The following is a 26,606-nucleotide window of genomic DNA, read 5'->3' as shown; positions in this document are numbered from 1 at the left end:
GAATTGTGATCAAATTGTGACTTCCTCCCGTGGTGTTACTAAAGGGATGGGGCATTTGTGGCACAGGCTGCCCTCTCCCACTAGAGGCCAGTGTTCTCAAAGGCAAAAATTAGCTTTGTTATTGTTTAATATCGATCAAATGAGGCCCCTCTCATGCCACTGCGTCTAACCTTTGTCATTTGGCAGCATTCTTGCCGTCGTTTCTTTGACATTTTTTGGACTGAAGTTTTTACATTATACAGAACAGAAGTAACATTAAAAATAACAGAAATGTCTCTACTAACATGTTGCCATCTTATAGCTTTGGTTTGCGGTAACACCGTGTGCTTGTGACTACTTTCTCTCAGTAGATTTATTTCCGATAAGAACTGTCCGGTTAGTTCAAAAAAGGAACTTGTCCTGCTTATTATCTACTTTCGCTAAGTACATTGGAAGGTGGTAAGACTTCTCGCAATTATCTTCACTGAGGCTTAATGAGATAAGTTGGGTCTCAACGTTTCGACTAGCCTGCTCTAGTCATCGTCAGGAGACAAGAGCGAAAGTAGACACAACCACATGGTGTTACTGCAAAACCAAAGCTACATCGATACTCCACCATAATGTTGCCATCTTACCACGTGCTTACTGATGATTATCCATTTACAGAGATTTTATAGGACATGATGGTTCCAAAGACTGCATGTGTGAGGATGTCATACAAAATGTATGACCAGATCATATTAATAATAATAATAACACTGGGGTCTTATATGGCGCACGTATCTACCAACAATTAGGTACTCAAGGTGCTGGTAATTATGTCTATTTTTAAAGACAGGTAAATGAAGTTTTTGAGAAATGTGAGACCCATTATGTAGCATAATTTACAAAGGTATACAAGGTGCTGTGGCGCATATATTGCATCCACTGCCAGAAACACCGGGGCAAACCCCTTCTCTTAGCGATTAGCGTCACTGGGTTCTTTGACATGCACTACACAACACACGGGACTAACGGCTTTACGTCCCATCCAAAGGACGAAGCAATAATGGTAAAGTGCCTTGCTCGAGAGCACAAGCACCATGTTCCCCGTCAGGATTCGAACCCATGTACCACGGCACACGAGTCAAACACCATAACCATTGGACCACACATATTAAATGAATCTTAAAGACTTATAAGATTAGTTTCGCGTTTACGTTCGAAAGAATATTATTCAATCTGTGTAATTCACTGATGTACATGTATATCAGCGTCAGTCAGGTGCAAGCAAAAACAGTTTGTAAAGCTGGTCCCAGAGTGCACATAATTATATTCAGTTGATTCAGATTCTGGAAGTCTTGTGAATATGGTCTAAGCCATGGACCAGATTTAGCCCATTCATTGGCGCTATGGGGTAATCCATTTCAAACTTTTGAGCCGACGTAAGGCCATGGCTACGGCTGGAAATAACATGCATGCCTATGGAAGCCACTAGCCAGCAGCTGCATGGCTGTGGCTGGAAATAACATGCATGCCCATGGAAGCCACTAGCCAGCAGCTGCATGGCTATGGCTGGAAATGACATGCATGCCCATGGAAGCCACTAGCCAGCAGCTGCATGGCTATGGCTGGAAATAACAATGTGTGCCTATGGAAGCCACTAGCCAGCAGCTGCATGGCTATGGCTGGAAATAACATGCATGTCTATGGAAGCCACTAGCCAGCAGCTGCATGGCTATGGCTGGAAATAACATGCGTGCCTATGGAAGCCACTAGCCAGCAGTCGCATGGCTATGGCTGGAAATAACATACGTGCCCATGGAAGCCACTAGCCAGCAGCTGCATGGCTATGGCTGGAAATAACATGCGTGCCCATGGAAGCCACTAGCCAGCAGCTGCATGGCTACGGCTGGAAATAACATGCGTGCCTATGGAAGCCACTAGCCAGCAGCTGCATGGCTATGGCTGGAAATAACATGCGTGCCTATGGAAGCCACTAGCCAGCAGCTGCAGCTGCTTCCTATAGACTTGTGCATTATTGCAGGCCGTAGCCATGTGATTGCGACAGCCTATGAGTGTATTTGGGGAACGAGTCAGTCAGTAAGTGAGTGAGGTACAACGAGTACCACAGGTCTGCCCCTCTAGGACCAGTGAACATACACTCTATCTCTCGTGACTTCTGACTCAGTCCATTACGTTGTATTGTAGATGCTTCACTTGTGTGGCAGCAGGTTTATATGAAATCAGTTCTGAACTGTCATAGCCTATCTTAGCCCGTGATTACAGTCAATATCTGATAATTGTATGGAAACATTGATCATTGAGATATTTAAAGATATATAAATATTTAAGCCTTGATATTGGAGGAATAATTTGTTGTATAAAATTAAATTAAGCATCTGATGAAATTGAGTTGTCACGCTGATCTGTGTCTGTACTTGTTTGTCTTTCTTTAAGACTTCGAAATCGGACAAATTCCAGCTTTTTGGGACTGGCAGTTATTTTCGCGGCGACAACATGCAGTATCACATTTCATATTAATATGAACACATTGGAAAGGAAATGAGTATTTTCGAGAAGGCGTGGACGAATGATCGCGAAAACACGTACTGCACGTTGTGATTAATAACACCAAGTACTAGCCAATTGCGATATCGAATCAGGATACAGGAAAAAAGTTTCCTATCCAGGGCTTACTATTGGAAACAAGGTTGGAAATAAAGTAAGCACTGGGGGCGAGGTTGACAGCATGAGGATTCACAAGGAACATTTCGCAAGTACAGTTTCACCCACCGTGTAGTCGACAACTGGAATAGATTGCCAAAGTCAGCAGTGTGTAGGTCGTCGTATTATTTGTAACTGCTTTCTTTTATATTGGTTTTGATACTGTGGAAATAAATAAACCTTGAAACCCTGACATTTCTCCCCAGTAAAGACCAAAGACATCCATGGTGTTACAACGTTAGGGATTCATCACAAAAAAAGGTATACATTGTAATGAGTACACTTCAAGAAGATACGGGGTGGGGCCAGTCGTGCACCCAAAGGGGGGGGGGGGAGGGGTGGGCCCTTGGCCCAAGACGTTGTCAATTTGATTTTTTTAGTTCCACGATTTCACCGTGGTGATATGTATGTGGCCTATTTTCGAGTAATACAAATTTGGGGTGTAAACGGCGCCACCAACGTCAAAATAGTCCGGTCCCCCCAAGTATCTTTTTCTGTGGCCAAACATTTTGGGCAACATTTTTTGAAACAAATCAAACTTCTAAAAACAAATTGTGAGCTCCCCCTCAAGCTACATCCTGGGTGCGCCACTGGGTGGGGCGCCGTACCCGGGGAGACGCAGAAAATAGTGGAACGAATTGTTATTTCACAGAGACCACATTGAATCGAATATCAAAGTATCAGCCAACGAGTTATAGTTTGCCCTCCGTTGCCAGACAATTAAGGGATGCAAAGCGCGCCGTGTTTACGTGGATGGCAGAATCAATATATCGGAGAATTGTCACCTTGTTGATGGAAACGTGTAATGCCTGAAGATCAAGCGAGCCTATTTGGCTGCACGAGCACAATCTTCTTGGAGATTTAAGAATGTTTATAAGTGCAGGTCAAGTCATCTCTCGTGGCTAGGTCGTTAATGACTTATTGATGCATACCTCCCTCGTTAATTGGAGATGAAAGGTTATGCGCTGCATCTCACAATACAGGATTGCAAGAAGAGCAAAGCAACAATCGCGGCAATAATTTTTTTTTAACAGTTGGCGATATCAGATTTCTTCAGGAAAATGGAAATAACTCTATGTGTGCAAAATATGTATTTTAATGTGTGGAAAACGTGTAAACTTTTTTTCTATCCTCGGCTACAAAAAGTAATAAAACAATCATTGTGACCAACGTGCTGGTCAGACTAAACAAGGGATTAAGTTTACGTTTATTATTGCCTTTTCCCAATTTACAGTTTAGTGATATAAAATATTATGAACCGTGAACACTCCTTACCATTTCAATATAATCCAGGGTTAATTTATGTCACGTGACCCCAAAACCTGACTCACAAACCTACTTGCAAATCCGCAGTTTGTAACACTATGAAAGATTCTGTTCTAGTCAACTAAACAAAAACAACTCGCTGGAGCCCTTCGTTTGTACGAACAGCAATATCCGATCTTCGGAGACGAAATATAATTTCTTTTTTAATTATCATCACCCTAGGTGTACTCGAGAAACACCTGGTGATATATTAAATCAAAATACTCTCTCTTATTGTCAGGGTTGGCGCTTTAATGCAGCGGAAATGGTTTGCCGCTTGGGTTCAAATGGTTGCTAAGGATCGTTAGAGAATCCGTGTTTATCTCAGGAAGCAAAGGGTCTTCCCAATAGACGTATAAATTAGAATCTCAAGGACTTGAAGTCTGTTACTTATTCGCGCGGGATGGTTTTTCTATATGGAGTAGAGTACTGCTTGTTGACTGAGGCAACAAATTGCTTCGCTCGTACTACCTGAACAAATTAACAGCCTCACCTATTGAAGGTCTCAACCATTCCACCGACTTTCAATCTTCACATCCAACCTGCACCACCTTTCAACTCCACAAAGGCACGAATAGTATTAGTCACAGCCGTTTACAATGCTTCAAAGGTACTCTTCCTGAACGGAACTCTTTCAACCTTCAATATACACACACCTTCAAATCTCAATATACATGTACATACTCTTCTACAAACTCATATAAAAATTCATTCATCGACTTCTGGAAAGTGTGTAAACGAACGTTTAAAGTTCGATTTAAAGATTATGCATTTTCATTTATTTCTCCTCACTTTATTTTAGGGCGGTCCACTGTATCCCAATCAATGATGCATTCAATATCATTCTATTCATTTCTAGAAGGATTTATTTCTTCCGGTTCCAAGATTTATCAATCTGTACGTTGCGTTTATAAAATAATATTATGGCCGACGGTGTTGTTAACGCCCGTTCTTGTTGATGTGAACGCCCGTTCGCTTGGCAGGCCAGCTTATATAGGGTTAATTACTTCTTACCTAAAAGAATTGCCATTTTACTGCCACAAAGGGCCTATCACACCTGAAACCTCTCTCAGTATGTTCCAATTCTCTAATCTTATTTAATGTGCTGCAAAACCAATGGTTTTATATTTTGAGCTAATTTTGCAATCGATAACACACAATGATCAATTAACGCCTTGCCTTTTGCAATTGTCATCACGATTTGTCTCGTAGGTAAGTATTGTGAGATATCCATGTCGTTCCCCTCGTATGCTGCACATTTGGGGCTTCTATCCATTTCCAGTTAACTTGTCACATTTTGTAGCTACTTTGATGACATGCAAAGCGCCTTACACATGGGCGTCGCGAGGGGGAGGGGGCAAGGGGGGGGGGGCACTTGCCCCCCCCCTGGAAAAGCAAAAAAAAAAAAAAAAAAAAGGAAGAAAAGAAAAAGAGGCGCGAAGACAAAGTGGTGTAAATTTAATGAGTTGGGGGGGGGGGCAAAATGTCCCTGCCCCCCCTCTAAAACTGATAAATCGAAATTGTGTTGAGAAATACAAGCATTTTTTTGCAAAAGAATTTTTTGCCCCCCTCAAGAAAAATCTGGCGACGCCCATGGCCTTACACAGTCTGTATATTTGCACATACAATATCTAATGTGCAGCAGTTAACCTTTTTGTGGATGTCTCTAACCTTCGGTTGTGTGAAATCAGGAAAACATTCCTTTCTGATACAATTAGAAAAAATACATAATGGCAAAGTTTTACTACATTGGCGAGTCAATTTCGATTTCCATTAAAACTCTTTAGTTGTGGCTTTTAGTGGTATTTCTAGCTACATGCTCAGGTTGAAGTACATCGTAAATTGCAGTAACTATAAAAGAAGTAGAAACGTAGACTGTAAAAAAAAAAATGGAAATCAATCTTTTCCGGATGTTTTCCTTCTTCAAAACCAATATCAATGTTGGCGGGACGCAAAATGCGCCAAACAGGTGTCGTATGAAGGGATTTTGAAGAGGGGTTGCTAGGATGCCAAACTACTGTAAGGACCTTCTCATGTTATTAATCTCCGGCGTAGGAGACGAAGAGGCGGCGGACCGAAAGAGTAAATTTGAGGATCACTAAATGTAAATCAAACAGACAACCGGCGAGTGGCCTTGCGTGATACAACCCCCAAAACCACACCGCCAACGTGGTTATAAAAGTATTTCAGAGTTGCTGAAGAAACAACTCTTAAAGGCAACCGAGGAATGGCCATTTGTACGGGACAGGTCCTGAAAACATATCAATCAACTAGGCACGATGTAAGCTGATGCCATTTACTCGATAGATTCTCACGGAGCAGTGTTGTATTGGGCTTGACGCTAAACGCAAATATTTAAAGCTCACGGCACTTTTCTTGGACATTTAGAAAGATGCCGTCGACTGCGCTGATGGCTGGGTTGGCGGTTTGGGGCGCAGTTAAGTAACCCAATGCACTTTTGTTTCAATTGTTAACAAGAAAATCTTGTTTTTAAGCAGTTGGAGGTAGCTCCAGTAAGACTCAAATTTTGGCAAGAGAATGCAGTCTCTTGGAATATCTACTTTTAGATAAAGCGTTTTTGTTTTAAAAGCGCGTTTATGAACGACACAACTTAGTGTATAGGCCTACAAAATAGAAACTTCGTACATGTATGTAATTGGCACTCGTCACCAGTTCCATTTTTGTCGTTGAACATGCTGACGAAAACACTCCATCGAGTAGACACCAGTTTGTTGAAACATTCTGGAACAATTCTGGAACAACCTACACGACGCGCTCACAGCCCATGACATTTAATGAAACAACATCGAAGCAAAATCTGCGAGTAAACACAGGATTTGAGGTCCAGAAGCGAGGTATTTTGAAAACGTTCGTTGGTCCTCCACTAGTTGAAATGATATCCGGAGTGTTGGTTGCGTGCTTTCTACTCGGGGGTGTGAGTGCCTGCACGGAGAAGACTGCGACACCAGACAGGTTGCAGTCAGTGAGTGTGACTGATAACCCCATGCAGGGGGAACAAATTGGGCGAGCTGCACCCATGCAAATACAGAATGTGAGAACCACAACCATCAATGACAACCAGGAGAATACCTCACCAACAAACGACCCAGGGACGTACGGGGAAGGAAGCGTGAATCAAGGAGAAATAGCTCATTCGGGTAAGCTATCTTATAATATAACGGCCCGTTTTGAATTATTTGGCAAAATAGCATTTTCAATTGAAAAGGAACGTTTTAGAGACTAAAACACTTTCGACATTTTCCACGCAGATCAACGATGTATTACCGCGCTTAACGATTATTTCGTATGTCAAACTGAAAGCGTAGCCACAAACTTAGCAAGTATAGAAGGACTCGACCTTGAGAAAACTAAAATGGCTGTCGATAATTTGCATTGAAGTTTCGAACGCGTTACTAACAAAGGCATTAGCCTTGATTTGAACTAAAAAGGTGCATTTCGAAATACACAAAACCAATCAGTTTCGCGGATATGTGTCGCGGGAAACATATAACGTAAAACGTCTCGAAAAAGCGCTTTGTGATGCATAGCCAGCCCAAGATGGGCGTGTGAGATCACTTTTATTATTCTTTGACCCCTTTCCTGTGTTTTACTATTATCCATTTGGGATGTCAAGCAAAAACGTTGCCGCAGGTAATAGCTTAAGATGAGGCCAAGTATAGCGTAGGTCATGCACATATTGTCAACAATTCGTCATCCTTTTGACTAAGTGACGAATCCGTCCAAAACCGGTGTTTTATGCATTCGAGATATTTGGATATATTGTTGATGTACCCTAACGTGGCGCGGCCCCTAACGTGGCGCACTTTGATTGAACCCTTTGAAAATTCCTCCCAAAAATAAGAACATAATTTTCTGACAAACTGCTAGATGGGTTTATAAGTAGAGATAATAATGGTTTATCAGAATTAATCAACTTTACAGAAATTATTTAATGTTAATTTGGAATTTTCCGAGATTTACTTAAGTGCGCATTCAAGGAAACACCGAATTTGTGCCCAATTTCCGGACGCCACCGTTTTTTGAATTTCGGATTAAATTTCACGACAACGCGATTGTTCACAGAGGTTAAATAGCAAGCATTATTAAGGTAAAAGTATCAGTATTTCACTGAATGAATTCGAAGTTTGTCAACAAAGAAGTTTGGCAACGCTACATATGAGGATAGTCGGGGTAAACGTCGAAGTGCGCTACATTAGGGAGCACCACTATACTTACATTTTTATGATGTCCTCTGCACAATCTGTCAAATTTCAAGACGAAATTGTACGCGATTTTCTCAAACTTTGGTTTTGCTTTGATGTGAGCAAATTCGTCACTTCGTAAAAACTGTGACACATAGGAGGCAGTTATTGCAACTTCGGTCCCAAAATTGCATCCTTCTCTTCCCCCAGAAACTGTTGCTACGGAAACGCTGGAAATCACAACTAGTCCCGATCCTTACGACGGCCCATTCTGCAAGGCGCAAAAGTCCTGGAAACTTCGCTGGCCTAAGACTAGGCCAGAACAGACTGCCTTAGTGCAATGCCCCGGCACATCCACAGGCTACGCATCAAGGTACTGCGGGCTGGTAAAGTGGCCGAAAGAATGGGCTTACTGGGCCTTCCCAAACTTTCAGGATTGTAAGGAAAGTTCTCCCGATGAAGACGAGGAACCAACGGAGATTCCTTGGTGTCCGCGTGACACCAGTTACGCAACGCTGTGGCCAGATACACTCGTGAATACAACGGCCACTGCTAAATGTCCAAAGAACCTGACTGTGTACGATGATTTGAATGCTACAAGGCGATGTGAATGGGCGACAGTGGATGGCATCAAGGTATTTTATCACTGTGTGTATAATCACTTTGATTTCATTTTAATCGAAACGTATCCAAAACTAACACCTGAATTGTTGTTTGGGTGGGCTTTATAGTTGTGCTTCTTAGATGTCCGTATAAAAACAAATTGGTACACTTATAAAGCTCACCACAAAGAGACAAATAAAACATACACTCTATACACACTAAGTGTTAGTGTATTCTTCAAAATGTTTATAGAATCAACTCGAAAAAATCGTCAAGACTTCAAGGTCAAGATAAGAAATGTACCTGAATAAAAATAAAAATGATAAGAAAAGTTTCTGATTCCAAGATTTAAAAATTCTTCATCTTAGTAAACTTGTTACTTTAATTCTTAGTTTAATCCATCCTGAATATGCCGAAACTCTGTTAATATTGCATACGTCAATTCTTACCATCAGTCTTGCCCTTAAGTCATCCTAATACGTTCAAACTTCAAGGTTTAGGCCTACACTTTTTTTTTCTAATTCACTTAATCACGGTGTTCCACCTTTTGAGAGCAGACCGCACAATGGCAAGCAGCAGATCTTATGGACTGCATAGTATCCATAATTAACGCTTCAACACTCATACCTGCTGATGAAGTGCAGCAAACGATGGACGACTGGTTGGACGACCATTCGTGTACCAGGGAAGTCACAACCTCAGCATTAGGTAGGAAGAACTTTCAAGTTGTTGATCAAGGCACTGTTTGATAAATTGCCGACAAAATGGGGACGAGAGCCATGGCAATCCCTATACGGCCATCATAGATAATTGACGGAATGGCAACAGAATTATCTTATTGATCTCTTTTCCCGATCTCACGATAACAATACGTTTTACTTTCGGTTGACATGTACTCTACAACAAAATTTTAATAAGGCAAACTTTCTGTGCAAACTCTTGCTTTATATTTTATTGTAAATGTATCCTTACAGATTTTACTGGTGTTTAAAGCTTACCATACGAATTTAACGCGGAGTGCTAGTGGAAGGACCGGCTTAAGAGCGCAAAACAGTTAACGGATAAATCATATGATTGTTTTCACTTGGCCTTTCTTTTTTTATCGGTTTATGAAAAGGAACTTTTGAATGGAACACCACTATCGTTGGAGGAGTATCCAGATCCAACTGCCAATATGGATTCATTTTGCCGTCAAAGAAAATCCTCGAGTTTATGGAGGTGAGCCTGTGGCTAACGACAACTCTGAACAAACTAAACAAAAATCTGACTGCTTCAAACCTAACCGAGAAACTCCAACAGGTCGGACAAAACATCTCGAAATTCGCCGAGAACCTGCGAGACTTCATAGTCAACAAGTCTTCTGAGATAATTGAGGATATAGTGGCGAGCAATTCCACTCAAAGCAAGTTATATAACGGTCTTTCTGATTGGCTGGAAACTTGGAAAGACAAGTTTTCTTATTTCAGCGACCAATCGGAGGACTCGGACAATTCGAGGGCAGCGCGGGTGAGGAGAAGTGACGATACGGGGTCCGTAGGTAATACTGATTTCTTCAAGTGGCTGACTGATGAAGCAACTCGATTGACTGTACCAGCAGCGCTGATAGTCTATTCCACTGTGAAAAGCGGGAAACAGAGCGTGACCTATGACCTGAGAGGGAAGGACAAGTTCAGTATCGACATTGACGACTTGAGGAGCAGTCTAACAGGCCCAGACGAGAATGGGGGATCCTGGCCCGCCAAATGGCGTAGTCGGAACCTACACCAAGTCAACGGTCAAGAACTGGCAAAAGACGGGGAAGCGCAAGGAGGCTGGAGTTTGAAAGAAGCCATAAGTCGCATCAAGATCCCAGATATTACCTGCATTGTTGAGGCCTTTCGCAACCTCTCCAGGTACGTCAATTTGATTATTCTTAAACCATTTATGTAAAAGGACGTAATGCTATGAATGTCTCACAAAGCATTTCAGAATGAATCTCTCCCTCTAGAATTCTAAGAGATACACACTAAAATAAAACGAATTTAAAAGAGGCGCCTTAAATACTTTTTTTTTCGTACTACCCGTGCATATAATTGATTAAATTCGATCTATTTAATATAATATAATTTAATTTAGTATTATTCAATCTAATTTAGTATTCTTTAATTTAATTTTAATACACGTTGTCAGTTTCTTTCTAAGGTTTCTTTGAAGATTTCTTATTTAATTTTAATTTAATTTATTTTACTTTTACTTTTCAATTAAGTTTTTGTTAGCCTTTTAGTCAGGAGAGCCCCTCGACAGAGACTTTGTCTCTTTTGGGCGATCCTTCGGGAGCTGTTAGGTTTTTTTTTCTCTTCTCCTTCAATTTGTTTGTCTTGGTTTTGACTGTTTATCCCGAGAAAAAAAGTAAATGCGAATGTAAATACAATCAACTTCGTTTGAAAACAAGTCCAATTTCCTGCACAATGTTGCACTTGAAGTATCGCAGCAGACAATGTGGCAGAAATTGTAAACACGGCCGTTATATCTTTACAGATCTCTAAAGCACAATTGGTGTGTTAAACAAAATGTGAATTTCACCCAATTTCCCCCTTTATGGTAGAACACCCTTTCGAATGTGTCTACCAGCTGCTAATGGCGGAGATGTGATCTGGGATAAAGCTGAGACGTGGATGTGTCGATCAGAGAACGCTACTCTCTCTCAAGACCTTGATCGGGTAATTCAACCTGACACTATCAAAAGACAATTTCAGTCACATCCCAATGCAGCATTTTATTTCGGCTTATATACACTTGAGAAAGAATCAATTTCTGTTAAATTAACATTGACATTGTTCATGTTGGTGCTGATCGAAAAAGCTGTAGTCGTGTGTAGCGAGAATATAGAGGACAGTTTGTACACAAAAATGAATCCGGTGGAAACTTTTTCTTTATTTCATTTTGAGCGCTTCCAATTTGTGTTTGTATTAACTTTAAGGGAAATGCGATTGCAAATCCGAAGCATTTATTTTTTAACTGTAACACCCTTATGTGCCGAAAATGTAGTTACGATTCATGAAGAAGACACCTATAAATTCATTTAGCGCATATCAATTGAAATAATTTTCAACTTCTTTAAGGGTGGGAAACATATCTAAATAAACTGCACTAAAATGTTTCATTTTTACAGGCGATAAGGGAGACCAAAAACTTCGGCTTAGGAAGTACGGCTGACCTGACATTCATTAAAGTCATCGTGAACCTGTGGACATTCATAGAAGAATGGAGAAATACCATTCCCGAGGTAAAGCCTTCAATTTGAACTCCTTTTTTGTAGTGAATTAAAACTAGGTAACCAAAATGTGTTAATATTCTCATTGAGTCTGTTTGAAATACACCTTGATTTTTAACGTACTCAATTCAAAAACATTAGTTCCATGAATGGTGGGCCTACAGCAGCGCCCAAATACTACTTTCTGACAGTATTACACACTCGCTCCGATCAACCATTTTGAGTTAATATGGCGAATATGATATGAGCCAGGGTGACGTTAGTTTGGACTAACATAGCGCCTTCCTTTTGCGTCCGCCGTATCTCAAGCGCATGTGTTATTGCGAAGTGGTTCGGACGCGATCTAAATGTACCCGTATTATGGTACGGGTTTGAATTATGAGCTGGGTCATTCCGCACAATTTCAGAAGCATCAAAGATACAAGTTAAAGATTCTAATTGAAACAAATTCCGCTCAGACGTTTTCAGTTCTAATTGACTTTTCTTCTACTAGTTTTCAGGCTGTTGCACCGGGGATATTGAAAAACCACGAAGTCCAAATTGAATAAGGATAAACCCTCCGCCTATACACATACATTGTAACAGTAAACGTACAAGTGTATGTAGGGACTCACCTTTGAAATGACTCCGTTTAAGTATTCATTCCATTGAATAATTCTGTACTGTATCATCTTCTTTCAGGTTATCCTGATGGTCATCCAGGTCATCAATCACCTGTTATCGCTACCAGAGCCTATTATACCGCAACATTTTAGTAACATGTAAGAAACACATCCCTTCCCGTTTCACCTGTAAATCAGATGTTCTTCTTTTCGGCCGATTCAAATTTGTCTCACGACCCGTTTACCGAAATATGTAATTTGTTGCATAAGATGTAGAATATCTTCCTTTCGTCCAAAAGTTTTGTTGGATGATAGTGATATACTTCTTGCTGGATCTGATATTATCTGTTCTTGTAATGGTTTGTAAATTTTGCCTATGGTGCTAAGGATTCGGAGCATAACATTCTGAACACCACGCCCCAGCTACTTTCAATCCGTTATCTTTCATTCAAGTCTGTAATTACAACGTTCATCGGTCTAACTTGAATGTCTTCTGTAGATCTAACGCTGTTTCCAACCTTTTTTGGTATACGATAACAAAATGTTATATCCTAAAAACCACAACGATCTTTCTTTCATTGAAGCCAAGTATATCATTGGGTTTAACGTGGCAATCTGCAATGATCTTCAGTCCGACGAAATTAGCCACATTTTCTCCGTGTCGTTCTTCTTTCAGAATCATTAAGACCATCGAAAACTTGCCAAATCGTCCACTGCCGAATAATGTGACCAGCGTTAAGATTATCACGGATAATATAGTACTGGCAATGGAAAAGGTAAGCTTGTGTTTGTGTTCAGTTTGTATGGCTGGAATCCAAAAGTGATTGACAATATGTCAAACTACAGGTTCGAAATATTCTAGTGTTGTGCTCAAAAGTTTACCTCTAAATAATATGATGAACTTTCGCGGTGATTGAGAATTGTTTTTGTTTTTGACATTTTGTTTTACGGAATCTTCCCCTTTCAACTCAACTTCCGCTGCATATGGTATTTAGAGTTAATAGTTAATTAAACAATCTGACTGATTTTTATTCTGTTTTGCGGAAAAAAAATTAATGGACTGTACAGAGTTAAACTAACTTGATTTGAAATCTTTGTATTTCCGCTTGTTTGTAAGGACAATACTGTTTAGATATGAACCACGTTGGAATAGTTTTTATAATTTGGGCAAATTTGTTTTCATCACAACTATAAAGTGCGTATAAACTGTCACAATTAAATCATGTTCTTTATATCGATGTTGTTCAGGTGGAACAGGACACCTTTAGCGGTGCTCTCTTTGCTTCCATCAAACCCAATGAACCTACAGAAGCATACCAAGCGGACGACTATGGTGACTCAATGTCTTCACCGAGTAACGGTAAACTTCATTCGTGTACTTCATAATGTAGATTTGTAATAATCAAATGTAAGGAAAATTTAAATATTGCATACTTTAGGCATATCTGGTGTTTTTTTTATGCGATGTCCCTTTCTATTCACAGGAACAAAGATTGGTGACAATATTTTTGAGCATAAAACTGGCGCCCTCAACGAGAGTCTTCAGGGATTGGATTTGGACAATGTGGATGAATACTTTTATGTACCAGAAAGTATTTTCACCACCAACCAGCCCACCCAGTATAATACATGTGGTATGTGTAAGCAGTAAAACGTCTTAAGTCATGTATTCATAATAATCTTCACAAAGAATGTGTGAATCTCAGACAAAGAACGCGATTTACTTTCAAAAAAGTAAATCTTATGTAGATCGAGATTCTAGACGTTCATTTTAAACAATACAAACATGAATTGGGTCGACTGACGTACATGGAGCACCAAAGAATGCAAAACGAGTTAAAGATAAAAAATATTTAAGAACCAGTGTTACACCAGGGTTATAAATCTAAATGCAAAATTTTACTTTCAAGAAACATGGTTGTCGAGACTTAGCCCATTAATCTCAGATCATGTGTAGTTGGTCAGCAAAATAACCTGATAAATCATCACAACGAAATTGTAAACTTTAAGATAAGTTAAACAAGAGGAAGAAACAGTACGAATAGCGACGTTCAGCAATTAAACTAAAATGCATGCAGGGTCAAATCTTGTTGATTTTCTTGATGGACTCAATTCATTTTGAAGATGGAGTCAACGGAACCACAGCCTCTGTCAATACATCCATGCTTCAGTTTGTCGTTTATGAGAACGACCAGCTGTTTCGTGCAATGGATGACGAAGTTGCCGTGACATTGGCGGAGGATTTCACGGAGAGCAACCAGGCAGACTGGAAGGTGGGAATGTCCTCTTTTTGGAAATTCAAATTCCTGTAAAACATTTTTTAGGCGGATTTCATTTTTTGAAATAAGGGCAATTATACTTAAAAATTATACTTGACAGACTTAAAATTGTACCGCACATTCTATCTAATGCACAAAAACCTCGTCCTCGCATGAAAATCATACTAAAGTTGAGTAGAATGACATGTTTTGGTAGTGATAACAATACCCGAGCCTTCTCATTTGTTTTTGATTTTAATAACGTGTAAATTTTGACCACATAAAATTAAACTAGACACAACATGTCGTGCCAGTAGAAGTTGCCGTATCCTTTCTATATCTTATAGCAACGTTTCAATGCAAATGTAATGCTTGTTCATAAAACAGATCATTTCAATGTTACTGATTTCAGGTGACAAGTCGAGTAATGTCTGCGACTCTTGGCGGTCACTGCGTCTGGGGCCTGAAAAACCCGGTCATTTTTAGTCTGAAGCATCATAACCCAGTGAGTTTAACCAACGTAAGACAACAGAGAGCTCATCTCACCCAAATAAGTAGTTATTTTCATTATAATGTGCAGATTTTGAAAATAAACTTTTGTGGTTACGACTGCCTCATATTAATTCTGTGAACAAATTTTTGGCTGTAAGGGTAGTGTGCCTTTCAAAAATATTGCTCTTTGATGAATGTATTCAAAAAGCACATTGCTATTTGATGAATTCGGAAAACATAGAACTAAATACATCACCATACAAACGAATACATCTGAAAATAAAACCAGCCCAAAGTCCAAAGCCTAATTGAGGAACTTTTGGACCATCATCTAAGATCATCCTACAGCCACTGGACAATGTAAATTCGCATTTTGTTTGATCTGATTCAATTATATTTGCTCACTTGAAATATTTTTGTTGATGAATGAAGGTTGGAGACGGCGGTTCCCGACTCTGCGTGTATTGGGATTTCAAGGAGAGAGGTAGGTACAGAATGAGTTGTTTTTAATTGGGAAGTTACATCACCCTGAGTAACCATTTAGAATCTGTTACCCAAAATATAAGCCGTGGCAATTCATTGCTTTGCGTGGACGTTTCCGGATCATCGTATCGAACATTTTAACATGTCCGTGACGGGCACATAGTCAGACAGTATCATTGTAACAGAATGTCATATTATTTTCCCCCATACATTATATTGGATGAATATATAACTCGAGAACCAATGTTACTGTTTTGCAGGCGTTACTTTTTGCTTAAAGAGGTTGTGGAATGCTGAAAGTCGTTTTGTTTTTTATATTTTTTTTATTGTAGAGTAGACCCACATATATCATAATGACAAAGTCCCATTCTTTTGTAATGTGCGTTTATATGTTTATAAAACTGAATTCATCGAGTAATTTGTTGGTCGGCGAGCGTATAATTGAAATAAACAGTTGTCAGGTTCTTCGTAAAATGAGAAAAATCGTGACGTAATAAACGGGACTCGCATATACTACGCTGCATCGGGAGTCCTGTTTATTACATCACGATTTACTATGTTTTGTTTGCTGCCCCCAACGACGACTTTTACACAAATTGCACGTTCGGGTCGAAACAGTACCTGAAAAACAGCTCTCAAAAGTACCTTTTGTACTCATTTCATGTCAGACACATATATCCGAAAAATGACGGATATGTCTCGCGCATTCCACAACCTCTTTAAATTGTTTTATATTATAATGGTTGCCTTATCATATCTTTTAGGTGGTTCTGGCTCGTGGTCTACCGAAGGCTGCAGAGTTAGCATCGCGTCACGTGATCATACAATCTGTGAATGTAATCATCTCACCAACTACGCTGTCATCATCGTAAGTAGTGGTAAATCTTGAACAGTTTAAGGCTAGGGCTACGGCCGGCAGTAACATATGGGAGATCTATGGGAGATGAATTCAGCCACTTCCATAGGAGCACGTGTCCATGTTAGCCATAGCCAAGTGAAGAAGATCGAGAAAGACAAATAGCTTTCATCCGTGCCTGTTACTTCGATTTCATAAACCTTGCAGAGCAATGTGGTGTTTTCGATTTAAACAGGTTTGAGCGATTGGGTGCCTCTTTAGAAAAGCGAAATTATGCATAATTACCAAAAAAATAGAAAAACTCGTGATACCCATCAGATATTACCGCTGATAAATTGTTTTGTGATTTCCTTAACTTTTAAATTTAACGGCTGAAGTATCAACATCATCCCTGAGCCTAAAATGTATACAATGTTTATATTAAAAAAAAATCTCTTCGTTGATTGTCTCCTCTTCTGTGGCTGAATAGCGTTGGATTTCCCTTTCATTAGTTACCTTCGATCAATTTGTTGATTAGGCAAAAAAAAAAAAAGTCGGTCTCTGGTCAGACCGAAGTTCCGGAATTGATGCGGCGACGCGTTTTTAATTTTTTTTTGGTGGCTTTTTTTTTTTTCAAGCGTGTATTGTACAGACAAGGTGGGTACTATTTTGCTTGTTTGTGTCCTTATTATACATTGTTGTCCTCCATAATTTGCCTTGGTGCCCTTTATCATTCGCCTTGGTGCAATTTCCCCATTCCTTGGTGCTCCTTGGTACAAAAATTTGAGGAGGCGCGGCAATAGAGGGCGCTGTTGTAGCTTCCGTGTTAATTTGAAAAAAAAAGGTTGACGGGCATGATTAAAATCGATATCGATATCGATACTGTATATTTCAGGATATCGGGGCTCAACTAGGCAGAGGAAGTCTGCCTCAGGAACACAGTATGGCCTTGGAAATCATCAGTTATGCTGGATGTTCACTTTCCTTGATTGGTCTGATTATAACAATGGGAATGCTGATATCTGTCAGGTAAGACAAAGATACATCACACCAACAACTTTGCTGGTATGAGCTCGGAACGGTAATGATTATAGATTGATCAGGAGTAAGGATTAGGATCAGAGCTACATTGCAACTATTTTCATTAAAGAGCGATGAAATGTTAAAGGTATTAAGAATGAAAAGATTTTCTTCTTGCTCTGCTCGCATTACAATTGTGTGATTAGTAGTCATCTATGGTCATTTTTAAATTTGAAAATAAGGTGCATGGATCAAGATAAGTAAATAGTATTCAATCGAGCAGAAAATATTTTAATCCAAGTGTATATTGTGTTGTGCCTTGGAAACACCAAAAGCAAAAAAAGACAAAAAGTATATCAACTTCTTGAAAACGTTTTCATTTTTGCCGTTTAAAGAATTTGTCGATTGTTTTCTAATGTTGGCCTTTATCTTTATCGCTATTTTTCAAAAGGAAACTCCGAGAAGCAAAGACAACCCCGACCCGCCTGATGCTCTGCCTCTCACTCATCATCTCAATGACCTTCTACCTGACTGGAATAGACCAGACAAGCAACCCACGCGCATGCGCGGCATTTGCTTGCTGCATTCATTACTTCACGTTGGTGGCGCTCATGTGGATGGGCGTGGAGGGGGTGTACTTGTACCGGAATATCGTAGTGGTTGCCATGAACCCGACTAGGCATATGTTCAAACTATGCTGTACTGCAGCTTGGGGTATGTTCAACCCTTAAAAACTCGGTTTATTGCCATTTTATAGCTGGGGAGTGGATATTCTAGTTTTGGCTCAATCAAAAGAAGCGTTCTGCAATATTATAAAACAGTTTGTGGTTATTTTTCTAGCCAGAAGCTCATTAATATGCGAATGAAGTTGTTCGTGTTTTGTGAAATTGGCTTTTTATTATTTCAGTACGGAATAAATTTTGGACCCTGTCAGAAGTTTAAACATAACCGTTATTCTCCTAAAACGTAGTTTAAATTCGATTCCAGCGCTCACATCATTTACCTTAAATACAAGGTACGACTTTCTTCATGCATGTTCTTATATGAAGATGCATAAACGTATTTGGTCAACAGCATCTATGCCAACAGTTTCGAGAAACATATTGAACGAGGGAGGGGGAAATAAGCTGCATTCGTGTTTATTGTTGGTATTATTTACAGGCGTACCAGCTATTATCGTCGGATGCATCGCGATATTTGACTTGGAGGCCTATGGCAGTAATGAGAGGTAAGCTTGTTAAACAAATCACCAATATATTTCGGAAAAACAAATGCGTAACTTTGCACCTTTACTTCTGATGTACCTACTCTGAGCAAAGCACACACCTCCAAATCCTTGTAGTTTCTCTAGCATATTCTCAATTTATCATTTTTTTCAAGGGTGGGCGGGGGACATTTACCCACACCACTCCCATTAACACCCCTGCAGACGCCCATTTTGTTAAATGTGCATAAAGTTAAAGCAAATAGGACTTCACACCTCTTTATGGGGGGTTGCTTTTCCGGGGGGGGGGGGGAGCCCCCCTTGCCCCATCCTGGTGACGCCCATGCCTGGATGATCAATTTAATTGGAAATATTTCATCCCAACAGCGTCATATGGTTTCCGTTCCTGAAGCAAAACATTGTGCCTGAACCCTCCAGTCCAGTCATTCAACCTTCTGCAGGAGCCACAGCTGGAGACTAGGCCTAGCTTTAGAAAACGAGCACGTACAGGGAAATTGAATGGTCGCGAGTTGTGTGTACTTATATTCAAATTGCACGTTTCAACACTGTCAGTATGGTTTGGTTGAAAGAATAAAAACACTTTCTTATTTTTTTTTCTAGATGTTGGATTTCCAACTCGACTGTGTTCTTTGCTGCCTTTCTCGGCCCTGCTCTACTGATCGTCACCTTGAATTTCATGGTATTCTTCATGGTCATGTGGGTGTTATTCCGACGGCCGTTTGGTGCGCGACGTTACACCTCAGGCAAGGAGCATCGCGAGTTCGCACGCAGACGCAGAGAGATCTTTGGTATCATCTCCATAACAGCTCTGCTTGGTGAGATTTGGCCATTCAGTTACTAAAACTCTGGAACTTCGTGCCGAAATGACGTACTAACTACATTGTGCACACTCGACACGAACAATTAAACACGCAGTCGTGTCAAGATGGACCTCTTTAACGTTGCTAGATTCGTCCAAAAAGCAGTGAAACTAGCCGGGGGCACGCAGTGTCACCTGGATACCTATGAAAGCCAGTCAATTGTATTTCTTGTAATGATTGATTGAAAATTCAACGATGAACAGGAATCTTGTCGATAGACAAATAGACCGCCATGATTTTTCCGTGGATTTCCATCCCGTTCTTAAGAACGTCAAACTTCAATATTGGGTTTCGCCCTTCACCGATTATGAGTCTTTCTATTCTTACCGCATGTTGTTCGTCAAAAACTAATATTGATTTACATCTCCCCGACGCAAATTCCAACTAATGAACGTCAAACTTGTCTGTAATTTGATGTTGTCATTTTAGGACTGTGTTATAATCCATATTCCTATCGTTTTCATACTTAAAGACCACGCTTCGGCCGAATAATTTCAGTCTTAGTGTATTGGATTTCACCACTGCTCAAAAGATAAAATGACGTGTTAACTATAAAAGGAAATTATATTGCTGTGTAGGTTTACACCGATTTATTGAAAAAATCATCTGATGACAAACAACATGCGGTAAGAAAAGAAAGAATCAAATAATTAAACCTATAACAAAGCTAAATCCTCGAACAACATTAAAAAAAACCGAATACTAATATTATGACTTCGCTTCATCTAACCTATTCAGTGATTTATTCCACTTATTTTCTTCCTATATATGTTTGGCAGGTCTTACATGGATCTTGGGGTCTTTCTCTATGGGTGATGTCGGTGTCCGTTTGACATCTCTCTACCTGTTCACCATCTTCAACTCCGCTCAGGGGTTCTTCATCTTTCTCTTCTACGGCCTTCTATCCTTCTTGACCACTCGGGGTATCAAGTCACCGCACACAGGCACCCCTCCTCTGACCAACACGGCGGCAAAGCTCAGCCAGTTCGCAGTCTCCACCGTAGCACTCAACAAGACCATCCTTCAGATACAACAATGTCGCTCACGCTCAAAGCAAAACAGCAGCTCTGGCGAGAGCATCGTGACGTCATGCAGTGATGTCCAGCTGGAATTCGGTAAGAAAAAAGAATATAATGATTTCTTTTTAGTGTTCTATTTTGAATGGCTCACTTTAATTTTCATTGTATTTGATTTGACGTTTGTCCACAGGTTCATGGAAGAAAAAATAAACCGATGTATTACGTAGCGTACACACATCACTACATATCAGTAATAAACAGTCTAATTGTTCATTTTCACCGAGTGTGAATTATTAAGACTTTCAATTCCATGGAAAGGACTTTTTGAGTTTTCATCAATTCATTTCTTTTATTTCAGGACACGACAACCCAAGTTTTCAGCCTGACCTTCTGCCAGCGAAAGCTAAACAAGAAATGTTCGCTGGTGAACAACAGCCCCAAACCCCGGACCTGACACCCTGTAGCTTTGTGCTGTCCGCTGGGATCTTGAATGCAGGGAACCAGCATAGCTTGATCTATCTGATGGATTCAGAGTCCAGTGGCACATTGTGGGCGGGGCCTCAGCACAGTAAGAAGGATGAGTTTGTACTTGGCACGGGCATCATATTTTGTGGAAAGTCATAATAAACTCAGTTTCAACCCGAATATCCTTGGCAGATGTTGCGAAAGAAAAGGCATATCTGCGCTGCGGCTCCAATTCAATAAATTCTCACTAAAATTGTAGTTATTATTCCGACAGAAAAACAAAATCAACGCCAGTGCGCTAGGAACTGCTCACATGGGTATCATTTTGTGAAGCGAAGGAAGTTTGCCGAAACAAAAAGAGTGCTATATTAATTAATTTACAAGCCAGTGAGAGATTCAATTGCTTGCGAAATGGAAAGAAAGGGACAGGACTATTGAAACATGAAACACTACCTTACAGTTGGAGGAAACTCACTTTAAGACGTGACTGCGCAGAAACCAGAAACGTCTAACCTAATGTAAAACTGACAAGGGGCAAGCACTTTTTTTATAAATAATTTTTTTTAAATCAATTTGCAGGAAATAACGATTTCACAAAAGAAGAGCAAATTTAATATGTTGGTATGAATGTTGCAAATCAAATATGTTTTTTTATAAAAAAAAGTGCTGGCGAAACTTTTTTTATAAATAATTTTTTTAAAATCAGTTTGCAGGAAATAACGATTTCACAAAAGAAGAGCAAATCAAATATGTTGGTTATGAACAATGACTGGCACGTCAGTGTTGAATTTAACCATGTATTCGTGATGATATTTAATTATCTCGATCTGTACATGCCAGCACTTCAAGTTACAACGACATTAACGGTTTGTCCTCCCCTTTTCAATTTCATTAGAGCGAAGAAAAGGTTGACATCATACCTTTTCTTTATTTTTTCCCGTACTACTCAATTTTTGCAGTGCACTGAGCAAAGTTAAGTTTTGGTCTGCATTGCGTATATAAACACAAACGTGAAATGGCTCCCCTATTTTTCATCAACAGATTTTGTTGCCAACTTTTCTCGCAAATTGCTAACACTGAAAATGAAACGACGAGAAAGTGTTCGGTATTCGAGGTCAAACGAGCCCGTTTGTCTGCTGAGGCACTTCATTCAAAATCGTGCAAATTCGCAAGTAACGATGCTGGGTGAATTGGTGTTTTTAATTTTGCAGATAATGATATGAATTATTTGGTTGAATCGTGCCTTTGATGATACACGTAAAGACACTGGTGTATTATTTTTGTATTTACTCTTTTTTTGAACTTGTATATTGAAAACGTTTTAATGTTTTGTTAGCGATTAATTAACACAAATCACACCGTCCCCCCCCCCCAAAAAAATGGAGGACATTGCAAAATTAAATTACAAACGCATTTTAGTCTCCGAAGATAAGAAATGCAAACACAAGGACACTGGGTCTGTTATCAAAATCACGTTTAAACGCGAAGACATGAACAAAAAGTATGTCACTTGAGAATATCAGTTCAGAAAGTTTATTTGTGTCTAAGACAACATATGTGATATGCGCCTTCTCATGAAACACGTATATTTTCCCCTGTAAACATCCCAGGGATGGAGGGATGTTTAGGTTAATTATTTGCAATCATGCAGTGACTTACCTTGCCCTCCAAACATAATTTTATTTCAAGTACATTTGTTCTTTAAAGTAGCCTATACGCACGTAATAAAAAACTAAATTGACAGTTAACAAGGGGGGGGGGGTTGACTGGTTGCTAAGGCCGACTCCGTGTTGTTTCCTAAAGCGCAGTCAGGTTCCCGCCGTACTTACTATGAACTCATACATAGTGCACGTCCAATGGGAGTGAAACAAGGACAGTACTAGGAAGACAAGGGCAGTACTAGTAAACGAAAGTCCTGCATAAATCCGACTTGTATGTTGCCAAGTCGCGCGCATGCTGATAATCAACGGTTTATTCAGTATTTTCCAATCCATATCACAGTGGTTTTTTTTTACCTTATCATTGAAGTAATGGTCATTAACCAAAACCTATTCAACATCATGCATCATTGACCAAACCATGGCCTGCATTTATTTTTTGCTTTTGTGCAATTCTTTTTTTTCTGGAGGAAATATTTTATTCAACCTCAAAGCAACTCCGCAGCTATACCGAAACTACTTGAGAAACCAAGTCACAAAATAATCTGACCTTTATAACACATTTGGAAATACAAAGTTAATTTTGACACAGTACTTCAAAGGAGTCCCATTTTGTGTGAAATTTTGCAATAGATCCATTTGTAATCGAGATGTACTTTTCCAAAGTAAAATAACGTTTTAAATCAAGTTTCAATAGTGCAAAGGATCGTTCATCTTCATCTTATAAATGTGAAAACGACACAAAATGAGGATCAGGTTAAGAGCACTCCACGATTTTTTTTTTTTTTTTTTACATAATACCGAAAAGTATAGCCTTATCGTCTAAGCGTATATTTAAATTAAGAGTCCTCTCAAACCAGTCATTAACCAGGGTCCAAAACATAGATGATGATCTCACGCCTACAAAATAGATGAACAAGCGTTTCGCTCTCTAACTTACAAAAAGTACACAGAGCATTATCTTTTTTGCCAATTTTAGCTAAGAAGGAATTAATGCCAAGAATTATGTGGACTAGTCTAAATTGGAACCACTGTAGTCTAGAGCACTAATATAAGAACGAAGATCCACCATTTTAACTCCATCTTGGCTATGGTTTTGAACCATTTGATTTCTAGTAACTCTGTCAACGCCTTTCTTAATAAACTTATACAGCATATAATCAAGATTCTTGATAAATATTTTAGGAGGATCTGGGAGTGTTAAAATTAAAAAGGTCAGCTTAGACAACATAAGAGATTTAACTACAGTAACTCTACCCAATACCGTCAGACTACGTTTAGACAATTTTTCCAATTACCCTGTTAAAAGTGGATTGTGTGGATTGGGGGCAATAAGGGCCGACAAAAAGGTATTTGCTCCAATGTCAAGGTCAATTGGGTTGGTCCTTTAGATAATTTTAGAGCCCTTGGCATTGATTTTTCAACAAACCTAGACAGTATGGTTGATACTAATTATAACAGGATGCTTTTGTGCAATTCTTCTGTGAATATAATATTACACAATGTCATCTGTGCACACTTTCGATGGGCTTTCATGGAGCCATGTGGCTTTTCCACCATTGTTCCTACTGTATCATCGGCCGTGCTGGTAAAAAGATGGAGGTTAACTTTGTGAAAGAAACCCCTGACATTAAGGTTCCTTAAAATGAGAGAAACAGTATGGTTTTGACACACTCATATCATTCATTAAACTGATTTATGTAATTATATTAATTGAGGTATGATCTGCAAACTTTCATACATTAAAATTTCTTTAAATTTTAAGTATTTTGTGAGTTAAAAAAATTAAAAGCTGCTGGAGTCTTGCCATATAATGTGAATCTCAAGGCAACAACAGGAAAAGGCTCGTAACTTAATGTTTAACGTCGTGTTTGTTGACTTGTTTAAGATCTATTTGTATTTCAAGAACAGAGCGCCAGCTCACGAAGAACACTGGTATTTAACATCGGATTGTGAGACGCCTGTAATTGTGTGCGGTCCGTAGAGTTATTGCGGCAGATTAGATTGTGTGTTGTTAAGCCCGTGACTTTGCTCATAAAGATGTGTGTATACGTAGACTAAGGTAAAATCCACGCCAATAATAAGAAGCTAGAAATCGGTTGTGTAAATTATGTGATAAAAATCATTAAAATTGTTCGATAATAAATATACAGAAGACACATTTTTGTAAATAAATACAGTAACCCAGATAGGCCTAAGCATTCTAATTACGTGCAATTTTGAAATTTTAATGATCAGTTACCTATTATGATTGTGTCCATATTCTGGCTTTGATTGATTCAAGGGAGGATCCAGAATAACATGTTTTTGGTGGGGGGGGGGGGGGGCAAGAGGAATCGAGTATTTTTTCAAAGGGGATGGTATATAATATCGTGTGCTATCCAAGTGTGAAGCTGATGGCTTGCGGGGGCACTCACCATTTTAATATATTTCCATAAAATTAAAGAGATCAAGATGTCTTCGCTCCTCCGATTAAAGGAGGGGGGGGGGGGGCATGACCCCCGTTTGCACCCTTGATCTACCAATGGATTGATTACTGTAGGAACACATGTTATGATGAATGTTTGTGTCGTATATAGTTATCAGTTGTATTAAAAGTTGTGCTTAAGAGTATGTATGTTAGAAATATGCACACAAGCATGTTCTAGAAGAAAATGTTCTATAAGAAAATTGTAGGTGTAACTCGGGTGATTGCCATTGGGTATCATGCTTTTGCAAGTTTGTAAGGGCAATGAGAAAACACTGCATTCATCTGTACGCTTCAGACACAATGATGTAAATAAAGATATAGATAAAAATAATGTGTACAAATATGTATTTCCAGCATATTTGCATAATCAGTATTTAAAAAAATGGTAAGTAAGAGTAAGTATACAAAACAATGTTTATGCACCTTTTATAGAACCAGGTATATAGAAAAAAAACCCAAAAACAAAAGGAGCCATTTAAACTAAGCTTCCAGTATGATAAATTACCCTTTTCGGCGGTTCTATTTTATGGTGAACAGGTAGTTTTAATAATAACAATAATGATAATAATCGTATTTATGTAGCGCCTTTTCCAAACGATACAAAAGTGCTGGGTGAGAATGCAACCACAGACAGGTAAATTAAGTATATGAACATATGAAACCCACTATGTAGCACCTTTTTTGCTAGGTGCTGCGGCGCATATTGCTGCCACTGCCAGAAACACCGGGGAAAACCCCTCCTCTTAGCGATAAGTGTTACTGTGTTCTTCAACGTGTATTACACAACAGGAGCACAAGCACCATGTTCCCACGGTCAGGATTTCGAACCCAAGTCGAACCCCGTAACCATTGGACCACAGCGCCCCACTACATGTAGTTTTACACCCTGGAACTTTGGCAAATCATCTTTTGCTTGTAAATTTCGTAGTGATTATCATAAATAAAGAATACAGAAATGATCTTTGCCGTATTTTTCTTTGTGCAACCAAAAATTATTTCGTGTTCAGAGTTCAGACATATGCATTTCAACATTGCACAACAGTAAACAATTGATTTCTCCATACATGTTGCAGTTGCTATTGAAACCGATTGCTAAAGAAAAGCAAATCTTGCTGATCACTACATCAAGGTTTGAAATATTTATGATTTTGAAAGATTTTTTCACCATAGG

The 26,606-nt window shown here is 39.3% G+C and overlaps 1 protein-coding gene across 1 annotated transcript; it reads left to right on the top strand.

Moving 5' to 3' along the window:
• The first annotated feature begins 6,718 nt into the window (after positions 1–6,718).
• Positions 6,719–23,076, top strand: LOC119730935. The gene is made up of 20 exons (XM_038204006.1): positions 6,719–7,148; positions 8,403–8,827; positions 9,353–9,503; positions 9,913–10,687; positions 11,380–11,494; positions 11,947–12,060; positions 12,730–12,809; positions 13,327–13,426; positions 13,899–14,010; positions 14,135–14,284; positions 14,775–14,923; positions 15,321–15,413; positions 15,833–15,884; positions 16,648–16,751; positions 17,614–17,747; positions 18,190–18,452; positions 18,900–18,966; positions 19,564–19,778; positions 20,603–20,938; positions 21,201–23,076. The coding sequence occupies exons 1-20, from the start codon at positions 6,776–6,778 to the stop codon at positions 21,464–21,466; spliced, it is 4,074 nt and encodes a 1,357-aa protein (XP_038059934.1). The 5' UTR covers positions 6,719–6,775; the 3' UTR covers positions 21,467–23,076.
• Positions 23,077–26,606: the final 3,530 nt, after the last annotated feature.

This window comes from Patiria miniata, unplaced genomic scaffold, assembly GCF_015706575.1.
Source record: "Patiria miniata isolate m_02_andy unplaced genomic scaffold, ASM1570657v1 HiC_scaffold_22, whole genome shotgun sequence".
NCBI lineage: Eukaryota > Metazoa > Echinodermata > Asteroidea > Valvatida > Asterinidae > Patiria > Patiria miniata.
Note: the sequence above shows the minus strand (reverse complement) of the source record. Positions and strands in the feature narration are given on the sequence as shown.